The sequence below is a fragment of the Chrysemys picta genome, chromosome 1 (genome assembly GCF_011386835.1).
Source record: "Chrysemys picta bellii isolate R12L10 chromosome 1, ASM1138683v2, whole genome shotgun sequence".
NCBI lineage: Eukaryota > Metazoa > Chordata > Testudines > Emydidae > Chrysemys > Chrysemys picta.
The window spans coordinates 259834115-259858190 of NC_088791.1; the positions used below are offsets into that span (position 1 = coordinate 259834115).

General features: G+C 42.1%; 1 protein-coding gene across 1 annotated transcript in view; it reads left to right on the top strand.

The window, feature by feature from the left end:
- TGDS (TDP-glucose 4,6-dehydratase) overlaps window positions 1-24076 on the top strand; it is a 38388-nt gene that overhangs the window by 4950 nt on the left and 9362 nt on the right. Inside the window, exons 2-6 of the mRNA XM_005305009.5 lie at window positions 3946-4012; window positions 5351-5419; window positions 11048-11138; window positions 14317-14459; window positions 20439-20537. Coding sequence (XP_005305066.2) covers window positions 3946-4012; window positions 5351-5419; window positions 11048-11138; window positions 14317-14459; window positions 20439-20537 — 469 coding nt within the window. The remainder of the gene's footprint in view (window positions 1-3945; window positions 4013-5350; window positions 5420-11047; window positions 11139-14316; window positions 14460-20438; window positions 20538-24076) is intronic.

Consider the following 24076-nt stretch of genomic DNA (forward strand, 5'->3'; position numbering starts at 1 on the left):
AAGACGGTTCAATAGGGCAGGAGCCAAAACATGTCTGCCCAAGTGCTTCTGATTGAACTCACTGAGGAGTACAACGACGATGGATACCAGTCGTAATACACCATCTACTGCCAAAAGGTAATTAGCTGCTGCTGTGTAGCAATGCAGTACCACGTCTGCCGGGACCCAGATGACACATGGTGACAGTGAGCTGAGCTGAGCGGGCTCCATGCTTGCCGTGGTATGTTGTCTGCACAAGTAACCCAGGTAAAAAGGCGCGAATCGATTGTCTGTGGTTGCTCTGACGGAGTGGGAGGGGCCTGACGACATGTACCCAGAACCCCCCGCGACACTGTTTTTGCATCATCAGGCATTGGGATCTCAACCCAGAATTCCAATGGGCAACGGAGACTGTGGGAACTGTGGGATAGCTACCCACAGTGCAACGCTCCGGAAGTCGATGCTAGCCTCGGTACTGTGGACGCGGTCTGCCGACTTAATGCACTTAGAGCATTTTATGTGGGGACACACATAATCGACTGTTTAAAACAGATTTCTATAAAACTGGCTTCTATAAATTCGACCTAATTTCGTAGTGTAGACGTACCCTGAGTCCCTGCGCCAGCTTCCGCAGTCCTGCACATCCCCATGCCCAGAGTTGTCTTTCTTTTGCTGGTTGCTGTGTGAAAGACTTGTGCAAGCAGGGAGAGCTGGTGATGACCCTGCCCCTGGAAACTGGCAGCTCTGCCCTGGCGGATAGCTGTGCAGAAATGGGCTGCAGTGGCAATACAGGTGATATAGAGAAATAGCATGTCAAATGCAGTAAGTAAATGGTAGGTGGGAAACTTCCGCCTTCTTTTTATTATAATGCTCCTGGATGTTATCAGTAAGGTTAAGATTTTGTCACTGTTTAGTAAAAATCAGGGACAGGTCACGGGTAATAAACAAAAATTCACAGAAGCCTGTGACCTATCCCTGACTTTTACTAAAAATAACTATGACACAGTGGGGCTGATGAGGTTTGCCTAAGCCCTGCTTGGGGGCCAGGGAGGATTGTTCAGCACCTGCTGCCCATGGTGGCTCATAGCTCTGGGATTGGCCCTTGCTGCGGCTTGGAGTTTCGGGGTTGCTGCCCCCGGGCCCCAAGTGGAAAATGTCACGGAGGTCTTTAGTTATCAGCAGTAAACAAATAATTTCAGACAAAAGTAGTTATCTATTCAGTTTAGTGGCCCTTTATGGCAAAAGCTGCATTCTGCTTTCTTTACCAAGTTGAAGGGACAACAGTTTATACTAATTACCTTATAAATTAAATATTTCTCGCTCACATGCAAGTTAGCAGATAATGGAGATCGGAGAGGATGATGCATCAAATTAGCTGTCTGTGGAAGACTGATATGTGGTCTACACTTAAAAGTTTTGCTGGCATAGCTATGTCAGTCTCAACTGGGGGGAGGGGTATCACACCTCAAAACTACATAACGATGCTGCCAAAAGCCCTAATGTAAATGCAGTTATACTAGCAAAAATGTTGTTGGGGAAGGTGGCGTGTGCACTAGAAGGGTTTGCTGTTAGAGCTGTACTGGCAAAGCCTAGTATAGACAAGGTAAATCTCTAGGAATTTTTTCTTTATTCCTTTTTTTTTAAAAACAAACAAAAAAAACCCTTGTCTAAATACAGAATTTGTACCAGAAAAACTTAAATTGGTTTGAAAATTGATTGGTTAAAGCAGGGCAAAAGGCTAGTTTATACTGATTGAGCTTAAACCTCTTCCTGACTGACTTCAGCTAATTCGATGTAAGAACAGGTTTTTATTAATTTGGGAATGTGCATACTTACAGTGTTTTGCATCTGTTAAGCTAAGCTGATTGGCCAAACGAAGCAAGGTACATTACATGACATTTCTCTGTTTTTGTGTGTATAGGAACGGCCATACTGGATCAAATCAATGGTCCATCTAGCCCAGTATACTGTCTTCTGATAGTGGCCAATACTAGGTGTTTCAGAGAGAATGAACAGAACAGGGCAATTACCAAATGATCCATTCGCTGTCATCCACGCCCAGCTTCTAGCATTCAGAGGCTTAGGGATATCTCGGGCATGGGTTGTTTCTTCGACCATCTTGACTAATAGCCATTGATGGACCTATTCTCCATGAATTTATCTAATTCTGTTTTGAACGCAGTTATAGTTTTGGCCATCACAACATCCCCTGGCACTGAGTTCCACAGGTTGACTGTGCGCTATGTGAAGAAATGCATTTTGTTTGTTTTAAACGTGCTCCTTATGTGAGGGAGGAAATAACGCTTCCTTATTCACTTTCTTGGCATCATTCATAATTTTATAGACCTCTATTGTATCCCCTCCTTAGTTGTGTCTTCCAAACTGAAAAGTCCCAGTCTTTTTAATCTTGCCTCATAAAAGAGAGGAAGTGGAGTTTATTCCTCATAATTTCCCTGCACACATGAGTAAGGACTGTGTGTCAGGACCCTGGGTTTTGAACCTTGGTACACAGGGCTCTTAGGAGGTAGTAAGTTCCAGCTTGTCACATATGTGATACTTTTAAATGCTGTATTCAATTAATTCCAAAATTTCAAGGAATTTTTAAGTATCAATGGGCAGAATCCTTTGCTTTTTGGTGAAAATCAGAAAATTGGAAGGGAGAAATGGAGGACACGTAAGCTCTCCTTGTGTCTGAATAGCAAAATTATCAATTTCAGTACAGTGGTTACAGTTCAAAGTTACAAACTGATCGGCCAACCACACACCTCATTTGGAACCAGAAGTATACAATCAGGCAGCAGCAGAGACAGAAAAAAAGGAAATGCAGTACAGTACTGTGTTAAACATAAATTATTTAAAAAAGGAAAGTTAAAAAAAAATTGGACAAGGTAAGGAAACTGTATCAGTGCTTGTTTCATTTAAATTAAGATAGTTAAAAGCATTTTTCTTTTGCACAGTAAAGTTTCAAATTTGTATTAAGTCATTAAGGTTCAGTTGTAAACTTTTGAAATAACAACCATGATGTTTGTTCAGAGTTACGAACATTTGAGTTATGAACAACCTCCATTCCTGAAGTGTTAGTTACAGTAGAACCTCAGAGATATGATCTGTAGATCAAAGAACTGGTTAATCAAAGCCGTGAACACCTTCCAGCATAATATGCCTCATCTCAGCTCTGCTCGTCCTCCTAATAGTTTAAAAGTGTTGACAACCTCAATGACTTATCTCTAGGACAGAAACAAAAGAAATAAGAATGGTGGGGAGCCATGGGGAAGAAAGGGCCTGGCAAAGAGAATGAGGGACCCTTGCATGGAAGGAATGGGAGGCACACGGACCCCCTGGCATAGGGGGCCTGGTAAAGGGGATTGGGTGGAGAATGTAGTACTGTAGTATGAGCACACAGGGCAAGGAGGGGCACACAGGGCCCCTGGCTTGGAGGGAGAATGGAGGACAATAGTATGGTGAAGAGGGAGATGGGAGTGGCATACAGAGCCCCTTGATGAGGGGTGGGTGAGCAGAGTTGGCAAGAGTCCCTGAAATAGAGGGAATGTGAGGATGGTCCGCAGGGAGCTTGGGGGGAGAAATGGTATGCAAAGTGCCCATTTCCCCCTTCTCCCCATGTTGGGGCTCTTTGTGCCCCCACCTCCATTTTCCCCTCTTCCCAGAAGTGTCTGAAGCTCCTAGATTTGCTAACCAGATGCATGGGCTCCATGTGTTATACATTTCTCTCTTTATTTTAATTGGCCAATTAAGGTGCAGAGAGAAATTCACAAAAATAAATTCTAGCTTTTAATTCACTAACATTACATGCTTATTAAAAGGATAACAAAAAGCAACATTAGCAAATTAAAAAAAAATCAGTTTATTTTTGTGTTAATTAGGGTTTTGTCTCTAGGGAGCTGGTATCCTAAAGTTATCTATATAATCGTAATTTAAAACAGGATTATTCTTTTTTTAAACCTGCAGTGCATCCCATGTGGTTGTGTCTCTTGTAGAAAACTATCCAAACTATTTGATTATCAATCTAGATAAGGTAAGTTTTTGTGTTTTTTCTCTCTAAAGAAATGTGAAATAATATGAAGCAGTTAATATACAATATGTTGAAAGTTTGCTTGATGTGGAAAGTTTTACATTAGACCTTGAATTTCTTAAAATTCAGAGTTGGCATGTTTTATGTGCTAATTTAGGGCCTGATCTAAAGCCCAGTTCTCAACACCCACCTCAATTCTGCTAACATGTTCTTTGTTTCGCATACTGTACCTTAACTCTAATCAAATGAAGTATTTTTATTTGGAGTAGCCATGCGTTTCAAATCTGCTTCTCAGCCATGTCATGCTTTCTACAGTGGGTTTGAAACTTCTACCCCAGACAACTTATTTGGTTAGACCGTGGTTCTCAATCAGGAATTAGGTAGAAATTGATTTATTTTATAATTATATGGTAAAAATGAGAAAGTAAGCAATTTTTCAGGAATAGTGTGCTGTGACACTTTTATTTTTATGTCTGATTTTGTAAGCAGATTGTTTTTAAGTGAGGTGTAAATCAGACTCCTGAAAGGGATACAGTATTCTGGAAAGTTGCAAGCCATTGAATTAGAGTAAAGATTGCTCAACTGCAGATCCCATTAAACACAATAACTGAAAACCTCCAGGTAAGGTAATCTTCAGAGCAAAACTTTCAAAGACTCTTCACCTTCACAACAAACTCTTCTGCACTTCCATACTATAACCAACCACAATAGCATGTGTCATAGCAAAGTCTGGCCCAATCCTGAAAATACTGGTACAGAAGCTTAACTTTACTCGTGTGAGTAATATCATTGAAGCAAATGCTTAATCGTATGTGTATTTTTAGAATCAGGATCTATAATGTTAACGAGTCTGGAAATTTTAAAAAGAGGATCACTTTCAAATGTTTCCTCTGCCAAAATTTAATATTTTACCCCAACTTTCATACATTCCTTCCGCTCTCTTTATTAGAGAACATTCATATGAAAATGGCTCTGTTTTGGAAGACTTCAACTGTTTCTCATTTTTATTTGCCCATCTCACAATCTGTTTTGGCTACCAAATGATATCAGAGAATTATGTGGTCAACAAAGTAAGTGTGGGCAGATGGATCAATTCTGGGGGACTAGGATTCTAAGCTTTTATTTAATTGATTATTGCTAGATTTTTCAATCAGCACATAATACACCTTTTAAACAGAGAAGTTGACCTCTCTGCAGATCTATTTTAAACAATAGTTTTAGCACCTTCTCCTCAAGCTTGTTAATTAGAGACTTGCTCAGTTAGTAAATAAGCAGGATCTAATATAGAATCGTTAAAGAAAACTCATCGTCATAGTAATATTCTGTGTTTTTTTTCTTAAGCTGGACTATTGTGCAAACTTGAAGAATCTTGAAACCATTTCTGAGAAGCAAAACTACAAGTTTATCCAGGTATGGCAGATTTTTTAGTAGCAAACTAGCAAGTTAAGGTTGTAAAATCTGAGGTTGGCCAGGCTTTTATATCTGGGCTTCTGCAGAACTGACACTTGATGTGGGAATCTCCATCTTTTTCTTCTCATGGAACTATAGCTTCTGCTTTTGGTTACACTATATAACTTCCACTTCTGACCTGTGTGTATGGGTGTCGACTTGGCATATTACTGCAAACTTCTGATACAGTGTCTATAATCTAAAAGTATATGCCTGGGGTAACCCCTCAAAAACTGAAATACATAATTTAGAGACTAAAGGTTAGAATTTAATCAAACCTCTGCATCATAATGGAGTGATCTTTGTTTTACTCTCCTAACTTCTGGGCTAACTTTATGAATAACTGTACTTTGGAGTATCAAATACAGACCACTGCCTGAGCGGAATATTGAATTATATGGGCCGCTACTATGTTCTGTTATGTAAATTCCTGTGCTCTGGTTGATCTGCTGGTAATGTTACCTGTTCCATGACTCAAAATCTCAAATGTGCTTGGAAGATTTCACGGATGTGTGTTTAAACATAACCTGCCCATTTAGAAGCCTTAGATGTCTGCAAATCCTGTGGCTTCCTCTTTCCCACCGTTCAGATACTCAGTTTAGTAACATAAGTATAAACACGTGAAATGCTATGAGTTGAGTGGCGTGACAGCTAAGGAGGCATGTGGCATTGCTGAAGAAATGGTATTTACAGCTTTATAAAGGTTACCAGTTTCAACACAATTTGATACCACTGCCCTAGTCAGACTGATACAATGCCTTCTTATAGGATGGCATGATACAGATTCCTGGGAATGAGTGCGAGTGTAGACAGCAGAATGTATGTGCATTAGTTATGAGTATTGGAGCAGAAATTCAAGATGAGAACACAGACATGAATCCTGAGCTTCTGTGACTAGGGGCTTTTCTAAATGGGGGAGTTTCTTTGGTATGGTGTTTTTTGCTATAACTAGTTTGGTGTTAGTAGATCAGGTGGTTGGGCTGTTGTCAAGGAGGTCTATGCTGCTGTTGAGCGGGTGCTGCTGGCTGATCGTAGAACTTGGAAACGCATAGATGGTTATTGATGGTGGATTTGCACAGTGGCATTTTTGAATTTTATTGGGGCCATTGATGGGACCCAGGTGCCCAGTGTTTGTCCCCAAAACCAGACCTCAGAGTTCATTGGGAGAAAAATGTATTTCGCCAGGATGCTACGAGACCTGGTTGGTTGCCCTTCCATAGTGATCAGGGTCAATATGGGATAGTGTGGGAATCTGTGATGCCAGGAACTTTAGAAACTCAGCATTGTTTTATGCAAGGAAAAATGGGACGCTTGCTCCCAAGACCACATGAATGCTGGTGTGATTTCCCCTGTCATTCTGGGAGACTCATCTTACCTGGTTTATAAAGGCTTACTGGGCACTTGGATAGGAGAAAGTTGCTACTTCATTAACACTGTGAACAGCAAAAGAGGGTGCCTCTGCAAAATGTTCCAACTGGTCAGGGAGCCAAAGTCGAGGACGTGAATGTGGCATGGCTACTGATGTAATAGATATGTAACTTCATGTATATGAGTTTGCCATGAGCTGGAATCACAAAGGGGCATACCTGGGAACTTGCTAGTATTTAAACAGGATGGTGACATCCAGTCAAGGTGATCCTGGAGCAGTAGAGGGCATGCAGTAAACAGGCTGACCTAGATGTGAAACAGTGCAATGTGGGGTGGCAGTGGAAGGACTTCCAGAAGTGGTACGGTTAATCTGAAATAGGGAAGAGTTCATATAAACTATATTCCAGTATAACTCACTCCAAAATAGTTGTGTATCTTCCAAAGAAGATTAATTAAAGTGGGATAAGATGCCAAATAAGGTTTAAAAAAAACAACAGTGTGTGTGGACACAAGGCAATTTATACCTAACTTTCCTATATATAAAGACAAGCCCTACCATTAGGGTTATGCTGCTGTTTCTCTAGATAAAATTAGATTAGATGGTGTCCTCTCTTCTTTTAAAAACAATATACTGGTGTGGTAAAGAGCTTCTTTTCCCTGACGGATGAGGGGGATTGTTCTATTTAAATCTTACGTGCCTCAGCTTCCTCATTTGTAAAATGGGGATAATACTTCATTACACACCTCACAAGGGTGTTGCATGGATTAATTAGTTGATGTTTGTAAAGTACTTCTAAAACTGGGAAGCCTAATATAAGTGCAGAATGTTAATGTAACAGATAATTGGGCTGGTGATATATTTTAAGATTATGAGATCATACTAGGAAGTATATAGTTATACTAAGTACTATGTGCTATGCATTGCAAGGGCCAAAACCAAAAGCCTGCAGGTTCTAATATTTGTGTATAATTTTAAGAGTATTGGCATTGTTCAGCACTCCCCACTGAAAATTACTGGAATTTTGATGACTCTCTGAAGGGTGTATTTCTCTGGAGGTACAGTAAGAAACACATTATTTTAAGTATCAGAGGGGTAGCCATGTTAGTCTGAATCTGTAAAAAGCAACAGAGGGTCCTGTGGCACCTTTAAGACTAACAGAAGTATTGGGAGCATAAGCTTTCGTGGGTAAGAACCTCACTTCTTCAGATGCAAGTGAGGTTCTTACCCACGAAAGCTTATGCTCCCAATACTTCTGTTAGTCTTAAAGGTGCCACAGGACCCTCTGTTGCTTTTTACTTTATTTTAAATCCTTCATTGACTTTTTGCAAACACACTGGTTTCTGTAGCAAAGGCTGAGTAATGCTGATGTTTAAAGAACATTTACTAGTGTGTTTTTTGGTGTGTAGCATTTTGAGCAAAGGTAAACTAACACTTTTGCCTGTGTAGTTATATAAAATAGTTATATTGTTGGAACTATTGCCAGCCAGTTGGTTGCCTTGCTTCCGAAAACTATGAGCTAGATGCTAGAATGATCTTCAGTTCATCTTTCATTTTTTAAAGCCACTAGGTGTCGCTGTTCATTCACAAATTATTCATAATATCTTTATGCTTTATGTATAGCAGGGATTGGCAACCTTTGGCACACTGCCCGCCAGGGTAAGCATCCTGGCAGGCCTGGCTGGTTTGTTTACCTGTCGTGTCCACAGGTTCGGCCGATCGCGGCTCCCACTGGCCGCGGGTCACCGCTCCAGGCCAATGGGAGCTGCGGGAAGCTGCGTGGGCTGAGGAATGTGCTGGCCGCCGCTTGGAAAGTGTGAAGTACATTTCTATTTCCTCATTTTTAGAGGTAGCTGTAGTTTGTTCTCTATTAATGCATAACTACAGGAAAGCAGTTTTTGAATCACTTAAAAAAATTGGATATGTGATTTTTTTCTTTGTTTTTAGCAGTGTTTTTGCTTGTTCTTTGAAGACTTTACTTGCTTTTTCCTATGGGCAGTCTTAATTTTCTATTAACTGACTTTCTTATTCTTTCAAATAACAGAACTTTTGACCCTGTGGCTTAGCCTACAAATTCTGGCTTCATGAAGATTGTTTTAGGACAGAGTTTTTTCACTTGCTCTTTCTGTGATAGTTCACTTTCCAATTCATGAAAATGTATATTAACTGCCAAGTGTAAGTGCTGAAGTAAACTAATTAGATAATTTCAAAGATGTAATTTTTGTAATTTTCTCTAATAAATTTACGGTGGTTCTTGCCATTGCTAATTCACTTAATATTTATTCTGTGTAATTTAAAAACTATTTTAATATTGACAGCAGCTAGTTCTAGAATATAAGACTATCCTTCCTTTATCATCACCAACTGACAGGGAGGTTGTTGGTTTGAACTCCCTCACCCCCCCCCCCCCAAGATTGTGACTTTTTAATATGAACTTTATTCAATTAATGAGTATAGCAGGGGTAGGCAACCTTTCAGAAGCGGTGTGCCTAGTCTTCGTTTATTTACTTTAATTTAAGGTTCCGCGTGCTGGTAATACATTTTAACGTTTTTTAGAAGGTCTCTCTCTCTATAAGTCTATATATTATATAACTAAACTATTGTTGTATGTAAAGTAAACAAGGTTTTCAAAATATTTAAGAAGCTTCATTTAAAATTAAATTAAAATGCTGATCTTACGCCACCAGCCTGCTCAGTTCGCTGCCAGCCTGGCGTTCTGTTCACCTAGGCTGGCAGCGGGCTGAGTGGGACCCCTTCTGGGGGTGTGGGGGGCTTCAGAGGTCAGGGCAGAGGGCTGGGGGTGTGTGGAGGTGCAGGGCAGAAGGCTGTGGGTGTGGGGGGCTTCAGAGGTCAGGACAGAGGGCTGGAGGGGTGTGGGGGGGTGCAGGGCAGACGGCTGTGGGTGTGGGGGGGCTTCAGAGGTCAGGGCAGAGGGCTGGGGGTGTGTGGAGGTGCAGGGCAGAAGGCTAGGGGTGTGGGGGGCTTCAGAGGTCAGGGCAGAGGGCTGGAGGGGCGTGGGGGGTGCAGGGCAGAAGGCTGGGGGTGTGGGGGTCTTCAGAGGTCAGGACAGAGGGCTGGGAGTGTGGGGGGGTGCAGGGTAGAAGGCTGGGGGTGGGGTGGGTCAGGGCAGAGGGCTGGGTGTTGTGGGGGAGGGCAGAGGGCTGGGGTGTGTGTGGAGGTGCAGGGCAGAAGGCAGGGTGTGTGTGGGGGTTCAGAGCAGAGGTCTGGGGTGCTCGGCTCATGGGGGTGCTCCCAGCCCCGTGCCCTCTGCCCTGAGCGGCTCATGGCAGGGGGCTGGAAGGGATACGTCCTGTTCCACCCCCTTCCCCAAGGCCCCGTCCCTACCTCTTCTCTGCCTCCTTTACCCAGGGCCGGCTTTAGCAAGGGGCCGCGGCTGCCGCGCGCGCCGGCTGGAGCTCCAGCTGGGAGAGCGGGGCCTCGGGGCTTTTGCGGAGCAGCGAGCACGCTGCCACTTCTCCCCCCTCTCTTTGCAAGGGCCGGTGCAGGGAAGGAGAGGAGGAGGGGCAGGAAAGCAGGTTGAACCACGGCTGGGGGAGGGAGGGAGCTTGGTTGCTGCAAGACGAAGCTTCTGCATCATGCTCCAGCAGGGGAGAGCGGTGGGTGGGGGGGCTGAATGCGGTTAGGGGTCGGAACCGCGGCAGGCAGCCGCGTGCCATTCAAAATTGTCTCGCGTGCCGTAGGTTGCCGACCCCTGGAGTATAGGTTAAATTAACGGGTCCTTTTATGTTTAAAGTAACATTTCTGCTATTTTAAGAGTATGGCTAGTTTGACTGCAAGTATGAGGGTTACACAGAATTTTATTTCTTTAGCTGTAAAATGTGTTGAGGGAACTGAATGACTTTTGGACATGATTTGGGAATTTATTTTATGTAATAGTTTATTGTAAGTATCAACAGAGTACTTCCCCCACATTTACTCATTGAGGTAGTCCCACTTGTATGTAAGTGCTTAGCTCTTTTTGATTCTCGTGTACTATGTTTTTTAAAATAAGCTATTCAATAAATATGGACTGACATGATGGTATACAAGTAATCAATAGAAATGCAGTCCTGCATAAAGTCATAGATAAAATGAACAAAACAGACTACATGCTGTTTATACACTTTAGATAAATCTTGGTACAGTTAAGAATCGAGACTCCATTATTAAAAACTGACTTGAATTGCTATCTTTGTTTTTAATCTAATTGTTTTTCTCTTTAGGGTGACATCTGTGAACCCCATTTTATAAAACTACTTTTTGAAACTGAGAAAATTGATATAGTACTACATTTTGCAGCACAAACCCACGTAGGTGAGCATTGTTGATGTTGTTGTAATAAATCTACTAGGTGTTTTGTTTGAAACAACTAACCTATTCATGTTGTTGCTGTTTTCATTCCTGTCGCTTTCGTATTAAACTAAAGGACCATAATTGTCTATTTATTATAGCAACACCAAGTAGCACTGTTAAGACTCAGGGTCTATCAGCAAGGCCGGATTAAGGCATAAGCTAACTAAGCTACAGTTTAGGGCCTCGCAGTATGAGGGGCTTCTAAAAAAGAAAAAACTGACTCCATTTCAAACTTTATCAAAATCGGTTGATAAATAAAGGAGATATAGGAAAAAGAAGATTCTCTCTAAATATAGACACTTTTGTTCAAATATGACAAAAATATACACATCTGGCTACACAAATACCCTTGTCCTATTACCTGTTACCCTTCACTAATTGTTCATTATTGACAGGTGGGAGGCCAGGTTGAGGGGGAAAAAAAACGATAATTGCACTTGTAAAATTAGTCTTTATATGAGTAAGTCTGCTATCAGTCTCCTAAGGCAGTGTTTTATTGGCCAGCTGCTTCTAGTTTAGCGTCCCCCTTGGCTGGTAATAGCTGGAAGGCCGCCATCTTTTGTTTACGGTCCAGCACGCTCAATCATGTAGTGCCTTCATTCCTGTTTTTCTAAGTTTTCTTAAGAGTTAGTGTGTTCTTTCTTCTTTAGATCTGTACATACATATCATTGTGTATGTTAGTGCGCATGCCGCTTTCTGCTTTATGCACTATCCATGCTTCACGTGATTGAATTTGCAGGTGATCATCTTATGGACTTGGGTCGAGTGGATCTTGAGGATAAATTTGTGTTGGCTTCCCTCTGTCAGTTTCAGGAACCTTCACAGTAAATATCAGAGCGCTGACAAAAGGATAAATAGAGGATTTTTGAGAGAAATGAAGGAAGATATACATATATATCAAAATATTCTGAGTACTTGGTGAGCAAGTTATTTCAAACTATATGCATATATGATTTATAGGCTTTAATAGCCTATGATATTCATTATATTTGCTTGAATATAGGCTAATTTTTCTCACTTTCTCAATGCCTGTCTAGAGATTACCAGTCTTTTTTCTGGTAAATTCTTTCTCTTTCACGCATATAGCTTGTTGTCACTGTGTGTCCAAGGTGTTTACTCAAGATTAATTAATGGCCCTGGGGGAGACCGAGGATAGAGAAGCGAACACGAAGAGAGCTTTTCTTGTAGCATTTTCTAGGCAGACGTCTATCTGCTCCAACCATTCTGTACATTGAAAGTGACAAACTCTGTAGCTTATCATGTGAGGACATCATCAATGACTTTGTGCTCCAAAAATCACAAAGGAAAACGTTTTAAATTTCAGTGTTAAAATTAATGTGATGTGCAAACAGACATACTGCAGAATCTCCTTTCTTAGATGTTTTTAAGGCCAGGCTTGACAAAGCCGTGGCTGGGATGATTTAGTTGGGGATTGGTCCTGCTTTGAGCAGGGGGTTGGACTAGATGACCTCCCGAGGTCCCTTCCAACCCTGATATTCTATGATACTACTAACATTCCAGACTGTGAGCAGTTTGACAGCTCCTATTTTCTTTAAAGCTACCCGCTAGAGAAAATATTCCTTTACTCTTTTTTCTCTTACCCCTCCCCCCCACCATTCTCCTTCTCCCCCCAGAAATTATACTGGTATTAGGTGCAAGGCACGGTTCATTTCTGATCCAGGGTTAGGTTTAAGGTTGAGTATCACAGGACCATCCTGACTAGAATGGGACCATAAGACAGGAAATTTCCTTCAGATTTGTTTCTTGCACTGTCAGTTCATGAGACTGGGCCTTAAAAGGTTACTTCAATGCCCCCCTCTCCCTTGCCCCCCTACCCATGCACAATACCTTGAACATCTGTAGTACCTGTATTAGTATAGCCTGGCTTTCTGGATTCTGAACTCCTTTTCACAAACCAAGACATTTGGATTGTATTTCACTATCTACAAATAGCAGGTTTAGTGTGAGTCATTTGTGAGACTTTGGACTGGGTGATGCCCTTTTTGCTCTCAGGTCAGATGTGAAAAGTGTTGGTTCAGGATTCCTACATGAAATCCCAACTTTTGATAGCTTCTTTCTTGGGGAAGCAACTTGAAGAATATTCCTTTCTCATTTCCTCCTCTACTGTAGGGAACCACCATTCTGGGACCCTGCACCCCAAAATGGGACCATTTATCTATTCTACATTATTGTATCAAAGTGGAAATGATGGAGCATTGCAATTATAAAAAATTCTAATGTTATAATGTCAGTTTTGAAGTAGTCTTTAACATTATAGATCATATGGGTGTCTCGTGTGTATGTGTGTATCTAGAGAGAGCGAGAGAGTGCACACACATGTAGGGCTTTTAAGAGATTTCCAATTTATATTTACCAGACTACCAAATATGAATACAACATAAGGCAAATTGAAAAGAGAATGCAGTTAAGGTTGAGCATTCAACCGAACTCTCTTTTGTTTTGTTTTGTTTCTTCCTTAAATTCTGAATTTTTCTATCTTAATGCTGGGGTTTTTTTAGGGGTGTGTACACATTGCAATAATAACAAATTTTCCTGAAGAACTCTCCAGAAAATACTTTGCAATGTTGGGAAGTAAAACTCGCATACATTAAGGCTTTAACTCCTGTCAGTTAGTTTTAGTGTCTTATCTAATGAGAATTGTTAAAACTAATGTTTTAGTAATAACAAATTAATGATTGGATATTGTATTGCAACCTATACTTAAACCACATTTGAGTTAGGCCTTTTGTTACATAGAGGGGTTTGGTTGTCTTGTAAACTCAAGTGAATTGACTGCCGTTTAACTTAGTTAACTATCACTACTGTAAAGGCAAATATAGCTACTCCGCAACATTTTATTCCTGGTTGTAGTTCACCCTGGAATTGGTCATGGTTCGTTACCAGGTACAAACGTTTGTCTTGGAGCAAATATTGGGAATATATTTGTCTTTATAATCATGTTAATTGGCAATCAACACCACCGAAAACTCTCATCTCTACAGTGCCTCATGATATGGTTTCCTGTTAATCTTTTCATGCCAAGTCATCTTTTTAAAGTCTTCAGTGCCTGAAATGAAAACTATTTTTCATTCTCTACCCTAGTGAAATTAAATTTTAAGACAAACTCATTCTGTTATAGATCTTTCATTTTTGCGTACCCTGGAATTCACCTATGTGAATGTTTATGGCACTCATGTCCTGGTCACTGCTGCATATGAAGCCAGTGTGGAGAAGTTCATTTATGTCAGCACAGATGAAGTATATGGAGGTAGCATTGATGAGGTGAGCTTGAAAACACAGCTGTATTTTTTTGTACCTCTGCTTGTTTTATTTTAAACAGAACAAAATAAGATTTTAATAACTTCCCATGACTTCTGTGAATGAACTATCATATACTGTATGTGCTGTTCCTGAAGATAATGAAACTTATAAACAAATACTGATTGTTACTAAAACATAGTTTAGTAACAGTCTCTTATTCATCATCTTTTATCATTTGTGTATTACATTTAATACAGAATGCCGAGAACAATGGGTATACAGTTAAAAAAAAATGCATTTGAAGAAATAAAATTTAAGTGGTATGGAAAGAATGTCCTGTCACAAATTCTGCCCAGGGTGCTTTTGAGCCTATCTTTATTTAAAGAACATTTTGTTCTTTCTGCCATTCTTTGTGTGTTGTCTACTTAGATTGTAAGTTTTATGTGACAGGGAACTTGTTTTGCTATATATTTAAGGGCTTGTGTACATGGTAAGTTACTGTGTGGCAAGCCTGGGTATGAATCTGCATGGTTTGGCAAGCTACGCTTTCAAGTCGTCATATGTCAAGCTGCACTCCTGGACATTTGCTGAGCTGTAGCAGTGACAACAGAGGATGTTACGGTGGAGCAAGCTAGTGCACTGTAGATTCACACCCTGGGTTGCAGCACAATAACTCGCCATGTAGAAAAGCCCTGAAATACCTAACACACTTTTGGGCATTTTGTAAATAAGGAAAGACATAGCCTTGTTTGACAGTTTGTGGCAGTGATTCCTTCATCAGTGCAAAAAGTAATGGCGATATCTATTTTTCAGTATTGAGGGGATAACCTTACTGATTACTACCCATTCACAACTTCATTTTTAATCAGCAGGGAGGATTGTACAACTTATGCCCACTTCGATTAAAAGAAAGAGAAAAGGAATACTATTTCTCATAGATGAATCCCAAAATTGTCAGACACAAAGATGAACATAATTCGTTGGGGGAGGGTCAACGTGGTTTTTGTAAAGGGAAATTATGCTTCACCAGTCTACTAGAACTCTTTGAGGGAGTCAACAAGCATGTGGACAAGGGGGATCCAGTGGATATAGTGTACTTAGATTTTCAAAAAGCCTTTAACAAGGTCCCTCACCAAAGACTCTTAAGCAAAGTAAGCTGTCATGGGATAAGAGGGAAGGTCCTCTCATAAATGATCTGGAAAAAGGGATAAACAGTGAGGTGGCAAAATTTGCAGATGATACAAAACTATTCAAGATAGTTAAGTCCCAAGCAGACTGCAAAGAGCTACAAAAGGATCTCACAACACTGGGTCACTGGACAACAGAATGGCAGATGAAATTCAGTGTTGATAAACGCAAAGTAATGCACATTGGAAAACATCTCAACTATACATATGAAATGAGGGGGTCTAAATTAGCTGAAGAAAAAGATCTTGGAGTCATTGTGGATAGTTCTCTGAAAACATCCACTCAATGTGCAGTGGCAGTCAAAAAAGCAAACAGAATGTTGGAATCATTAAGAAAGGGATAAATAATAAGACAGAAAATATCATATTCATAGAATCATAGAATATCAGAGTTGGAAGGGACCTCAAGAGGTCATCTAGTCCAACCCCCTGCTCAAAGCAGGACCAATTCCCAGCTAAATCATCCCAGCCAGGGCTTTGTCAAGCCGGGCCTTAAAAACCTCCAAGGAAGGAGACTCCACCACCTCTCTAGGTAACGCATTCCAGTGTTTCACCACCCTCCTAGTGAAATAGTTTTTCCTGATATCCAACCTGGACCTCCCCCACTGCAACTTGAGACCATTGCTCCTTGTTCTGTCGTCTGCCACCACTGAGAACAGCCGAGCTCCATCCTCTTTGGAACCCCCCTTCAGGTAGTTGAAGGCTGCTATCAAATCCCCCCTCATTCTTCTCTTCTGGAGACTAAACAATCCCAGTTCCCTCAGCCTCTCCTCATAAGTCATGTGCTCCAGACCCCTAATCATTTTTGTTGCCCTCCGCTGGACTCTTTCCAATTTTTCCACATCCTTCTTGTAGTGTGGGGCCCAAAACTGGACACAGTATTCCAGATGAGGCCTCACCAATGTCGAATAAAGGGGAACGATCACGTCCCTCGATCTGCTGGCAATGCCCCTACTTATAGAGCCCAAAATGCCGTTAGCCTTCTTGGCAACAAGAGCACACTGTTGACTCATATCCAGCTTCTCGTCCACTGTGACCCCTAGGTCCTTTTCAGCAGAACTGCTACCTAGCCATTCGGTCCCTAGTCTGTAGCAGTGCATGGGATTCTTCCGTCCTAAGTGCAGGACTCTGCACTTGTCCTTGTTGAACCTCATCAGGTTTTTTTCGGCCCAATCTTCTAATTTGTCTAGGTCCCTCTGTATCCGATCCCTACCCTCTAGTGTATCTACCACGCCTCCTAGTTTAGTGTCATCTGCAAACTTGCTGAGAGTGCAGTCCACACCATCCTCCAGATCATTAATAAAGATATTAAACAAAACCGGCCCCAGGACCGACCCTTGGGGCACTCCGCTTGAAACCGGCTGCCAACTAGACATGGAGCCATTGATCACTACCCGTTGAGCCCGATGATCTAGCCAGCTTTCTATCCACCTTACAGTCCATTCATCCAGCCCATACTTCTTTAACTTGGCGGCAAGAATACTGTGGGAGACCGTATCAAAAGCTTTGCTAAAGTCAAGGAATAACACATCCACTGCTTTCCCCTCATCCACAGAGCCAGTTATCTCATCATAGAAGGCAATTAGGTTAGTCAGGCACGACTTCCCCTTCGTGAATCCATGCTGACTGTTCCTGATCACTTTCCTCTCCTCTAAATGTTTCATAATTGATTCCTTGAGGACCTGCTCCATGATTTTTCCAGGGACTGAGGTGAGGCTGACTGGCCTGTAGTTCCCCGGATCCTCCTTCTTCCCTTTTTTAAAGATGGGCACTACATTAGCCTTTTTCCAGTCATCTGGGACCTCGCCTGATCGCCATGAGTTTTCAAAAATAATGGCTAATGGCTCTGCAGTCTCACCCGCCAACTCCTTTAGCACCCTCGGATGCAGCGCATCCGGCCCCATGGACTTGTGCACGTCCAGTTTTTCTAAATAGTCCCGAACCACTTCTTTCTCCACAGAGGGTTGGTCACCTTCTCCCCATGCTGTACTGCCCAGTGCAGCAGTCTGGGAGCTGACCTTGTTTGTGAAGACAGAGGCAAAAAAATCATTGAGTACATTAGCTTTTTCCACATCCTTGGTCACTAGGTTGCCTCCCTCATTCAGTAAGGGGCCCACACTTTCCTTGATTTTCTTCTTGTTGCTAACATACCTGAAGAAACCCTTCTTGTTACTCTTAACATCTCTTGCTAACTGCAACTCCAAGTGTGATTTGGCCTTCCTGATTTCACTCCTGCACGCCTGAGCAATATTTTTATACTCCTCCCTGGTCATTTGTCCAATCTTCCACTTCTTGTAAGCTTCTTTTTTGCGTTTAAGATCAGCAAGGATTTCACTGTTTAGCCAAGCTGGTCGCCTGCCATATTTACTATTCTTTCTACACATCGGGATGGTTTGTTCCTGCAACCTCAATAAGGATTCTTTAAAATACAGCCAGCTCTCCTGGACCCCTTTGCCCTTCATGTTATTCTCCCAGGGGATCCTGCCCATCTGTTCCCTGAGGGAGTCAAAGTCTGCTTTTCTGAAGTCCAGGGTCCGTATTCTGCTGCTCTCCTTTCTTCCTTGTGTCAGGATCCTGAACTCGACCATCTCATGGTCACTGCCTCCCAGGTTCCCATCCACTTTTGCTTCCCCTACTAGTTCTTCTCTGTTTGTGAGTAGCAGGTCAAGAAAAGCTTTGCCCCTAGTTGGTTCCTCCAGCACTTGCACCAGGAAATTGTCCCCTACACTATCCAAAAATTTCCTGGATTGCCTGTGCACCGCTGTATTGCTCTCCCAGCAGATATCAGGGTGATTAAAGTCTCCCATGAGAACCAGGGCCTGCGATCTAGCAACTTCTGCTAGTTGCCAGAAGAAAGCCTCGTCCACCTCATCCCCTTGGTCTGGTGGTCTATAGCAGACTCCAACCACGACATCACCCTTGTTGCTCACACTTCTCAACTTTATCCAGAGACTCTCAGGTTTTTCTGCAGTTTCATACCGGAGCTCTGAGCAGTCATACTCCTCTCTTACATACAACGCAACTCCCCCACCTTTTCTGCCCTGCCTGTCCTTCCTGAACAGTTTATATCCATCCATGACAGTACTCCAGTCATGTGAGTTATCCCACCAAGTCTCTGTTATTCCAATCACATCATAGTTCCCTGACTGTGCCAGGACTTCCAGTTCTCCCTGCTTGTTTCCCAGGCTTCTTGCATTTGTGTATAGGCACTTAAGATAACTCATCAATATATATATATATTGCCTCTATATAAATCCATGGTACACCCAAATCTTGAATATTGTGTGCAGATGTGGTTGCCACATCTCAAAAAAGATGTATTGGAATTGGAAAAGGTACAGAAAAGGACAACAAAAATGATTAGGGGTATGAAATGGCATCCGTCTAAGATGAGATTAATAAGACTGGGACTTTTCAGCTTGGAAAAAGAGATGACTAAGTGGGGATATGATTGAGGTATAGACAATCATGAGTGGTGTGGCGAAAGTAAATAAGGAAGTGTTATTTACTCCTCATAACACAAGAACTAGGGGTCACCAAATGAAATTAATAGGCAGCAGGTTTAAAACAAGAGGAATCCTAGAATGTTTTTAAAGCTTCATACTGAAGCTGCTGTCAGAACATTTCTACGACAACTGGGTAGAACTTACTTTCTTGAAGGTAATCTCCAGACCCACACAACGCACAGTCAGTCTGTGGAACTCTTTGCCAGAGGATGTTGTGAAGGCCAAGACTATAACAGGATTCAAAAAAGAACTAGATAAGTTCATGAATGATAGGTCCATCAATGGCTATTAGCCAGGATGGGCGGGGATGGTGTCCCTAGCCTCTGTTTGCGAGAAGCTGGGAATGGGCAACAGGGGATGGATCACTTGATGATTACCTGTTCTGTTCATTCCCTCTGGGGCACCTGGCATTGGTCAATGTCGGAAGACAGGATACTGGGCTAGATGGACCTTTGGTCTGACCCAGTATGGCTGCTCTTATGTTCTTCCACTAAGGAATTTTAATATGGCCTACTTTGCATCTATATCCATTTAACTAAGAGGTTCTCATCTCAGATCTACCACTTTGTTAGGTTACGCATCATAGCAAATTAGTGATAAGAAAGTCTTGCTCTGAATCAATTGCTAAAATTGTGGCTGACACCACTGGGATGGCAGGGGTATGTTGCTCTAAAGAACTCATCCAGTCCAGGATATAGCTATGTGTGGGTCTGGAGATTACCTTCAAGAAAATAGAGAGATTGGGTAGGAGGTTTTGTGCCATTGATCATGTGGATTTTAAAGTTTCCCCAAGATAAGTGGTGTGAACTTTATCACCATGTCAGACAGAACCTCAGTCAGTTCCAGGCTATGTTTACACTGCACACTTTACAGGGGCACAGCTGTGCCACTACAGCAGTGCCGCTGTAAGTTATGCAGCGTAGCCCCTCTTTGTTGGCAGACAAAAGAGAGCTCTCCTGCCGACAAAATAAAACCACTCCCAACTAGGGGCAGTAGCTTTGTAGCTGGAGAGAGTCTTCTGCCAGCAAAGTGTTGTCCAGACCAACACTTTTTGTCGGTAAAACTTTTGTCCATTTGGGGTGGGTTTTTTTTCATATAGACATTTATACTCTGCCTAAATTTCTCCTTTGTTTTCAGCTGAATAGTGTATTCTTCACTTCCAGTACTGTCAAACGACTTCTGTATTTTACCCCAGTTGTGGTAGAAATGTTCTGACAGCAGCTTCAGTATGAAGCTTTAAAAACATTCTAGGATTCTTTAGGATGAAAGCTGTTATATAACGCAAGTTATCATTCTTTTTCTTTCAGGAATTTGATGAAGCTTCACCCAAACGACCAACAAATCCTTATGCCTCATCTAAAGCAGCTGCAGAATGCTTTGTTCAGTCTTACTGGGAGAGGTATCAGGTAAGCTTATTCAGGTTTCAGAAACTATAAGGTTTATTGCAATAGCATCCCTTCCATATGTGTCAAAGTAAAATCTACCACAATGTGTAAACACAGTGTGTTGGAATATAAGCCCACATTAGGTCTGAGTGAATTATAGTTTTAAATTGAGTTTGGACTTTGACATAAGTAATAGGCGTGAAGCAAGTGACCAAAAATAATGAGATTATGAGAAAGAGGGATTGTTTCTGTTAAATTTATAGCAACCCTGGAAATATTTAAATTTTGGGCTGAATATTAGAAATAAGGAAAACATGATAGATTGGATGCTAGACGCAGTAAGTGATTAATTATGTAACTTTGTTTAGAAAGACATATGGAGTTCAGTAGCTAGGGGAAAATACAGCAAAATAAGATAAGAAAACCAAGAAGAGAGCAAAGTGCAGCCCTAAATTGCTACAGGTAACTTTCGCTAAGGTCCAATAACCAGTAATGACATTACATGTTTGTTATAGTATATAAAAAGCAACGTTTTTTTAGGTGTTCTTAGTACAGAAAAGCACTGACCCTTTTGGAATCATGCCATGCTAGAAAGGTATCTTCTGGGCCTGAACCTGTTACGTTTTGGCTATTGCTTATAACTGTCTTATTGCTGGGGGTATAGAATATAAGGAAGTATGTGGTTACATTGATATTGTACTCCTGGGGGAATTCCACACCAAAAAATTAAGTTCCATGCATAATATTTTAAAATTCTGCATATTTTATTTGTCAAAAGAACACAATATAATCATACCAGTTTCAATTATTTTTGGTCATTTATTTCAAATGCCTGTCAGCAAGTATGTCTGTAACAATACAGATAACAAAAAAGATTCAGGAAATGTTTTTTGAGAAATAGGTTTCTTATTAGGCATATCAATACAGAACTCTGAGTAATAATTCATTTAAACTACAAAACAGAACCGTATTTCCTGCATCCCTCAGAAGCAGTGCAAAGGCTTTGGGGAATCAGGAGTAACGGAGGAGCTGAGGGAGACGGAAGTAAATTGCTGGGAAGGAGCCTGGGTGTGAACTTGGAGGGTTGTTGGGTATGGGTAGGAAAAATATGGAACAGGTTTTTTTGTGGGGTGGAGAGAGATTCATAGAATCAGAATAATAGAGTTGGAAGAGACCTCAGGAGGTCATCTAGTCCAAAGCAGGACCAACACCAACTAAATCATCCCAGCCAGGGCTTTGTTAAGCCGGGCCTTAAAAACCTCTAAGGATGGAGTTTCCACACCTCCTGAGGTAACCCATTCCAGTGCTTCACAACCTCCTAGTGAAATAGTGTTTCCTAATATCCGACCTAGACCTCCCCCACTGCAACCTGAGACCATTGCTTCTTGTTCTGTCATCTGCCACCACCGAGAACAGGCTAGCTCCATCCTCTTTGGAACCCCCCTTCAGGTAGTTGAAGGCTGCTAAGAAATCCCCCGTCACTCTTTTCTTCTGCAGACTAAATAACCCCAGTTCCCTCAGCCTCTCCTCGTAAGTCATGTGCCCTAGCCCCCTAATCATTTTCGTTGCCCTCTGCTGGATTCTCTCCAATTTGTCCACATCCCTTCTGTAGTGGGGGGACCAAAACTGGACACAATACTCCAGATGTGGCCTCACCATTGCCAAATAGAGGGGAATAATCACTTCCCTTGATCTGCTGGCAGTGGTCCTACTAATACAGCCCAATATGCCGTTAGCCTTCTTGGCAACAAAGGCACACTGATGACTCATATCCAGCTTCTCGTCCACTGTAATCCTGAGGTTCTTTTCTGCAGAACTGCTGCTTAGCCAGTCGGTCCCCAGCCTGTAGCGGTGCATGGGATTCTTCCTTCCTAAGTGCAGGACTCTGCACTTGTCCTTGTTGAACCTCATCAGATTTCTTTTGGCCCAATCCTCCAATTTGTCTGGGTCACTCTGGATGCTATCCTATCCTCCAGTGTATCTACCTCTCCCCCCAGCTTAGTGTCATCTGTGAATTTGCTGTTGGTGCAATTCATCCCATCATCCAGATCATTAATAAAGACGTTGAACAAAACCGACCCCTGGGGCACTCCACTTGATACCGGCTGCCAACTAGACATCAAGCTGTTGATCACTACCCGCTGAGCCCGACAATCTAGCCAGCTTTCTACCTACCTTATAGACAGGATTGTTAGGGAGCTTCCCCCATGCAGACCCTGTCTGACCCCTAGCATCTCCCATTCAGTCAGGTACATCTGCCCTTGTCCCTCATGTGTTCCTGCACCCCCATGTGTCCTTGCATCCCCTATGCACGTGTCCCTCCACCCCCACTCAGACACCCACTCTCCCCATCCCCATGTGGTCCTGGCACCCCCTTCCCCTGTCCGTATGTGGCTCTGTACCCCATCCCCATGTGTTTCTGTGCCCCCACTCAGCCACTCCCCGTCCCTATGTGTCTGTGCCTCACCCAGCCATTCCCATGTCTCTGTGCCCCCTCCCCATGTGTCTCTGTGCCCCCACTCAGCCATTACCCCTGTCCCTATGTTTCCCTGTTCAGCCCCTGCCCCAGTCTGTCCTTCCCCACTAGTTCTCATGAGCTCCTGTCTGACCTCCCCACCCCCTGCCAGCACCCCACGCTCTCTGTTTCTCCAAAGCTCCCCTCTCCTGACCTGGCCTGACGTGCACTGCAAAGAAGGCAGGCTCTTTCTCTTCCTCAGCTGAATGGGAGCTGCTGCTGTTCTTGCATCACAGCGCCCTCCGGTGGGCAAAAGGCAGAACTTCAGCAACATTTAGGCAGAAGCTTTTTTCTGCTCAAAAATTAAAAATATACACGGCTCATTAATTATGCACATGTGTAGTAGCACAGAATCCCCCCACGAGTAATATTTTGAATGTAATCAACAGCAAGTGGCCTTTGGACTAATAAAAGAATGCTTATGTGGAAACTGAGTCACGGTAAACCTTAATAAACTGTTTAGGGAAATTATTTCTGACACAGTACCATCTGATTCACAGTTCTGTTTAAATTGGATCAAAAGGACACTTGCCTATCCTGTTATTAAAGGCATTCAAAACAAACAGATATTTTTTCATTGTAATTGTAAACTTCTGAATTTTCATCTTTCTTCTACCAGTCTATCAAAACTAACTAAATTCCCTAGTTTCTAAATTACAGCTAAACGTAAAAGAAATCATATATTCCAAAGTAGGGGTGTGCGAAGTTAAGGTAACCAAATTTGATTGTCTGCTTCCATGGGGAAAGCAACCTTCCATCTTTCCTTATTTATTTTTATTTTAAGCTTTAAATTGCTATGCAGATCCTTGTTTGTTTAAACATTTCAATTGTAAACTGTCTTGCTTCATTCTTCATCTTATTTTTTTCAGGCCTTTGAAGGCTCTTCATAAGTTTGTTGTCTTTGGGATGGGGAAAACTCAGGGATAGATGTCTGTTAGTGACAGTGAAACATTTCTTTTGAATAAGAAATGTCACACAAAGGCTCTTTATATTGTCTACCGTATACATGTTTGTAGTGTCCTCTAGACAGGAATGCAAATGAGAA